Here is a 6,236-nt window from a genome sequence, read left to right as displayed (position 1 = left end):
GATATAATTATATCATGTGCCTCGAAACAATCCATCAGGACACCTCTACACACTAATGAATGCCAGTATAGTTGGCAAGAGACCATGTGGGAGGCCAAAAACCAGATGTATAGACAGAATCAACAAAGATGCGAAAGAGCTGTATGCAGCAAACTGGAAAGCAGTAGACCAAAATAGGTAAGTGTGAAAAAGGCTGGTTCTGGCGGCCAAAAAACTAAATCTACAAAGTCTGTAGAGCCACTGGAAAGGAAAATATATATATATTTTATCATTAGATTGGAGCCCATGCAACCCAAGTAAATTGAAAGAACAAGAGTCCATCTAATTGAGGTTGAGTTTGGGAACAATTTATTAATTCTTAATTAAATTTTGTTGAACATAAATTAATTCTTTTTATCCATATTCACAGAAAACTCAAGTCATCATAATCAATTCTCTTGAACCACATTAAGCAGTGTGAGGAGGAAGTTTATAGAGCCCTCTCCAGCTCTGCTGGTCTTCTGCTAGGCGCCTTCTGTCATTCCATTGAAGTCCTCTTTCTGGAAGTCGCTTTTTACCTCATCTTCCCATTTCCTTCTAGGCTGTCCTCTTCCTCTTTTGCTCTATACTTTGGTTTGGTAGGTCTCACGAGCTATCCTCCTTGGTTCCATTCACAGAAGATGTCCCAGCCATCTCTGTTGACTCTCTTCTATCACATCGTTGGCCAGCTTAATATAAGGTTCGATCTGATGGTGGTATTGCCTACTCTGTCTCTTCTTGTTTTCCCCTCAATCTTTCGGAGGAATCTCATTTCTGACACTTGTATCCTTGATTGATGCTTCTTCATCAGCGTCCATGATTCTGAAGAATATGTCAAAATGGAAAGAAATGTTGATCTGTAAATGACCACTTTTGTTTTCTTTTCCACCTCTCGCCTGTTTAGAAAACCTCTCTTAACTGCTCCAAATATCCTGCTTACAGCAGCGATTCGTTCAGTCACTTATGAATCCATATATCCATTTTCATTAAGGTGGCCACCCAGGTATTTAAAGTTTTCTACTTGTTCGAGGATTTTTTCTTTGAATCTGATGATACACATATTTCTCCTAGGCTTCTTCCCAACCCTCATTACTTTTATTTTTCCTGGGTCGGTAACCATATTAATCTTCTACAGTTCTTCTTTTAATATATTAATATTGTACTGCAGATTCCTGTCAGTGTCCGAGAAAATAACGACGTCATCGGCTAATGCCAGTAATGAGAGGCTCAATGGTCTTAAGTTGGCATATCCCCGGTGGGGGAAAAATTTCCGCATTTTTTCTTTAGCCCTTCAAGTTACTGAGTCCATTACTAGAATAAATAAAAGTAGACTGAGACTACAATCTTGCCGGATTCTGATTGTTGTTTCTATTTCCGGTGAAGTACAGTTGGCAAATATTACTACACTTCTTGTTTTTTTGTAGAGACTCTCACCCGCCAGTATATGATCCTGATCGATCCCTTTTTCTCTCAAGGCCTCCAAGATATCAGGCTTTCTCACCAGATCGAAAGCTTTTGCAAGGTCAACATAATACACCGACATCTCCTTCTCCTTTTCCAATACCTTTTTGAAAACCTGTCTCATGGTGAGAATAAGGTGCTACAATTTTCTCAAAGCCATATTGCTCCTCTTTAAGTAATTCTTCGATTCTTCTTCTTATTCTCTTTTCTAAGATCTTAGAGTAGATCTTGCTTGGCACGCTTAATAGAGATATTCCTCGGTGGTTATTACAATCTCTATTATCACCTCTCTTAAAGATAGGGACGATGATGGCTACTTCCCAATCTTTTGGTGTTTTCTTTTGCTTCCACACTAAGTTTAGCAGATGCAGCAAAATTTCTTTCCCGTTAGGTCCCACATATTTCAGCATTTCAGGTGTTACTCCATCACTACCTGCGAATTTCCCTAGCTTCATACTTCAGATTGCTTCTTCCAGTTCATCATCATCAATAAAGTCATATTCTTCCCAAGTACCTACCTCTCTTGACAATTCATCTACACAGGATGTCTGTCCATTCTCATTCAACAGATCTTGGAAGTACTCCCTCCACTTTTCCATTATCTCATCCTTCTGTCTGAGAATGTTTCCTTCCTTGTCTTTTATGAATTTCAGGGTTGAGGCTCTTTCTTTTCTTAATGCATGTAGGACTCGGTAAAAAAGCTTTTGATTTTGGTAGAAATCCGATTCCATCATTCGCCCGAAATCTCCCCAGGTTTCCTGTGTGTGTTGGCTTCTATGACTTTATTTTTAGCCTCAATCCTTTTCCGCTTGTACCTTTCGAAGTTCTCTGGTGTTTTGTGCCCGAGGTATTCTTTCCAGCCTCATCTTCTTAAGATGATATTTTAAGAGGCAGTGGCCCTTGAGGAGTTCTGTTATCATCCTCAGTTTATTTCTAGTAAGGTTAAGGTAAAATTTTGCCTTTTCCTCTGATATTTCAATGAAGAGCTTGGATTGCTTCATGCCTGGTTTGACCGTACCCGGACCATATTCCATTTATTAACACACACGGTCAATCAGCAAACTTCCAGCATGTTGTTATTTTTGTTTGAAAATTTGCAAATAATACATATATCAAACAAAGTTTTGCATCATTCCTGTTTATGCTAACCTCTAAAAGATAGGAATTCAAGGAGTTAGATAAAATAAAATATGTCTAATACATACTCTACAATATTGTTTTTATTAAAGAAATTCATTTTTATATTTTACAAAAATGGCTACTTTGTTCTAAAAGTCACGAAGTGGAAAAAGATACTTCTTTAAATTTAACACATTAAAGCATTTTATTATATTCAGTGGTCAGTAATGCCTCCCCTTGCTGTACCTAAGGCTTGTACATGTTCTAGCATGCTCATAATCAAGTGATTAATTGTGCCTTGGTCCATGTTTCTCTATTCTTTCATAGTAGCTTCCTTCATTCAAAATTTGGTTAAAATTGGACAGCCCTGTGATGCATATCCCAAACATTCTCGATTTGATTCAAGTCAAGAGATAACCATGGTCACTCCATTCAGTCGATACCTACCTCATGAATATCCTCTTGGATGATTCTTGCCCAGTGATGACGTATGTCTTCAGCTCTTGATGTTTGGCATCTTTTGTCACTTAAGGCCATAAAACAGTCTTCATTTCGACTTGTTTTGCATGGTCTACCACTGCAAGGCCTGTCTTCAATATTATACCAAATATCAACTCAATACAAATACAAAATTGGCTAGTAATCACATTTTTATGGGAATTGTCTTGTTTTGGCTCCTAATCTGGTGTTAATCCTGAAACTCCTCTAAGTTTATTATTCCCTAATAATGTGCTGCTAAGATCGAAATCCGCCTTTGCTGTGCCTTATTGCCATTATAGGAAGAAGAGGTGATACGTTTTAATGATGATTAAAACTTTTTTGAAAGTATGTATTTTGTTTATATCATTGATTTATACCGTTTTTCATATTTATAATATATTCACTCAGTTTATTGTTATCGTATTATCTTGATTTAATATTAGGGTGCACATAGCCTTCAGAAGTATTTTTAATGTTATCGTTCAAACCTGGAACATATGCCGATTTTAATAAGTATAATTTTCAATGTTTTATTTATTGCATTCTTGATTTATATCATCACCTATAATTTCAATAATATATTGGGTTATGAATGTTTCTGTTATTTTAACTATTTTATTTATTGTTTTTTTGAATATATTATTTACAACTATTTTTTACTGGTTTTACAACTATTTATATTAGTTTTTTAAAATTGTTGACTTCATGGTTTTGTGAAAATGTTTGATAGTGATTTAAGCTAATGTATATGTGTATTGATATGATGTATTGCTACACAATAAAGGATATAAAAAATAAAAATAAAAAACAATTTTAGTTAAAATTAAACAAACTATTGCTACAATGTTTCTTTTTGGTCCATTTTGTATATAACTTCTTATTTTCTCACGAAAATCACAAAATAAAATTAACAAAAATACCACTGTATATTTCTCTTAAATTATATAATTTAGAGAATAAATTTTAACTAATTTTTCATCAACAATGTATGTAAAAGAACTTTAACTATCTACAGTAAAAACATGATAATTAAACAAACACAATTGTTATGAATAAACAAAATAACAACTAAAATATGTTATATAGACAAAAAAGAAAACTTTCACTTGAGTTTGATGGTTTACATGTATTTATTAGCACAAAAAAAAACATTCAATATTATTAAACATTACAAACATATTTGAATAAAAATTAGCAAAAAACAGAAATGAATGGGGGAAAAAGTTATGAACTTGACTTATAAAGTAGCACAATATATTACAGAAATCCTTAATAAAAACAGAAATATATAATTATAAGAAGATGGTGAGGGTTGCGGTCAAAAAAAGAACAAATAGTTTTAAACTATTTGTTCTTTTTTTTACCACAACCCTGACCATCTTCTTATATTTAAATCTTTACGCTCAACTATATATACATCTAGAAATATATAATTTTAATTTTTTTAAAAGTACACAAATCCCAGAAATAGAAATTGATTTATGATATTTAGTCATAAATTATTTGACTTTTCTTAGTTTATTAAATCACTAGAGCTGATGTATGTAATATTATAAGAATAGTATTGGAGAAAATATTATACATAGATAATTGACTGTATGTTAAAAAAAGGAGATGATCAGGGCTATGGTCAAGAAGAATAAAAATAGTTTTCAAATATTTAATAATAGCCGAAGGTTTGAATCCGGCCTGGGGCATTGACTTTTTTCATTGAGTGGCGGTCCTACAAAATGAAAAACTTTGACCCTCCCAACCATGGTTAAGCAGTATAGGACTCCAATGGGACTCTTGGCCGAAAAAAAGTGATAATAATTTAGGTAAAAAATCAACTAATAGAAATATCCAAAATAGAAACATTGGAGAAAATGATTTTGTTGAGGACAAAATACTTTTTTCTTCATTATTGAATGTTTCACTAATGCTTTAAATTCTTCATCATCTTTCAATTTTAATGAAATCCATTTTATACGAAGAGAAGATGGTTTGGGGGTGCGGTCAAAATAAAACACAAATAAGTTGATGTAACTTATTTAATCGTGCCAATGTTTCGGCTAGAGTTTCTAGCCTTCATCAGGGCTAGGAACAGAACAGGGTAACAACCAATGAAATAGAAAATAAAAAAGAAAATATAAACAGAATGACATAAAGTGAATAATTTTACAGAATGGAATTAATAAAATGAAAAGTGAAGAAATTAGAAATCCATTTTATTTAACTTGAAAAGAAAGAAAGACACTGAAGAACAGAAAACACCAGCCCTAGAAAACAGATTCCAGGCATAACAATAGAAGGTTACTTTATGGTTTACTTATTTAACCTAGATTTCCTCTTTGACTCAGTTAAACTGACATACATTGGCCAGTAAAGTTTATCTGTAGATTTGACTGTTAACTTTTGTAGTGCAATGGGTAATAATTGGTTTTAACTAAAATTTCATAAATATTAGTTAAAATTGTGTTGGTGCAACCGGTCCTTAAACATATCCAATATGTCTACTGGACTGGCTAAAATATTATTTTTATTCTTGCTTCCTGTCATTACGGTGCCTAAGTATTTACATGATGTTAATACCTTTGTACATTTCTCTTATATTATTCTTGATTTTTTAGTTTCTGTGTCAATTACTTTTCAGCTATATTTATTTACCTCATTAGTAATTTAGGATACAAAATTAATTTTTTTGATTATTAATGCTAACACTTACTGTATTTTTAATATACTAATTTACAAACATTATATTTTAATCATTTTTTAATTTGAAAATTCCATCTTTAATTCACTTTTTTATATTCAGGTATATTTAGGTGGAATCGAAATGAATAAAAGAACTAGAGCACTTAGTCAAGGTCTCAAAGCAGCTGATACGAGCTTAAGAGGATGTATGAAAGAAATTTATGTTGGTTCTACTGCTATTGGCTTTCCACATGCAAAAGTATGTTTTGATATTCAGTTATTTATAATTATAAAATTATTGATTTTATAACCCAAGTCATTTTCTTAAATGTTTTATCTGTTAGATTTAAGATGAGGAGAGTGCCACTATTTTTTACCTATAAAATTGTAATATAATTCAATTGATATGAATTTTTATGATGGATTTAATGTTTACGAATAAGTAAGGCATTATACCAGGGCATTCAAAAAGTCCTGTCGTTTTT

At 32.4% G+C, this 6,236-nt stretch overlaps 1 protein-coding gene across 3 annotated transcripts in view; it reads left to right on the top strand.

The window, feature by feature from the left end:
• kon (chondroitin sulfate proteoglycan 4-like protein) overlaps positions 1–6,236 on the top strand; it is a 132,552-nt gene that overhangs the window by 50,823 nt on the left and 75,493 nt on the right. For all 3 annotated transcript variants that reach the window (XM_067045646.1, XM_067045645.1, XM_067045647.1), the window contains exon 6: positions 5,873–6,010. In XM_067045646.1, coding sequence (XP_066901747.1) covers positions 5,873–6,010 — 138 coding nt within the window. The remainder of the gene's footprint in view (positions 1–5,872; positions 6,011–6,236) is intronic.

This window comes from Halyomorpha halys, unplaced genomic scaffold, assembly GCF_000696795.3.
Source record: "Halyomorpha halys isolate HHAL.00 unplaced genomic scaffold, Hhal_1.1 Scaffold936.1, whole genome shotgun sequence".
NCBI lineage: Eukaryota > Metazoa > Arthropoda > Insecta > Hemiptera > Pentatomidae > Halyomorpha > Halyomorpha halys.
This window is presented reverse-complemented; position numbering and strand designations above follow the sequence as displayed.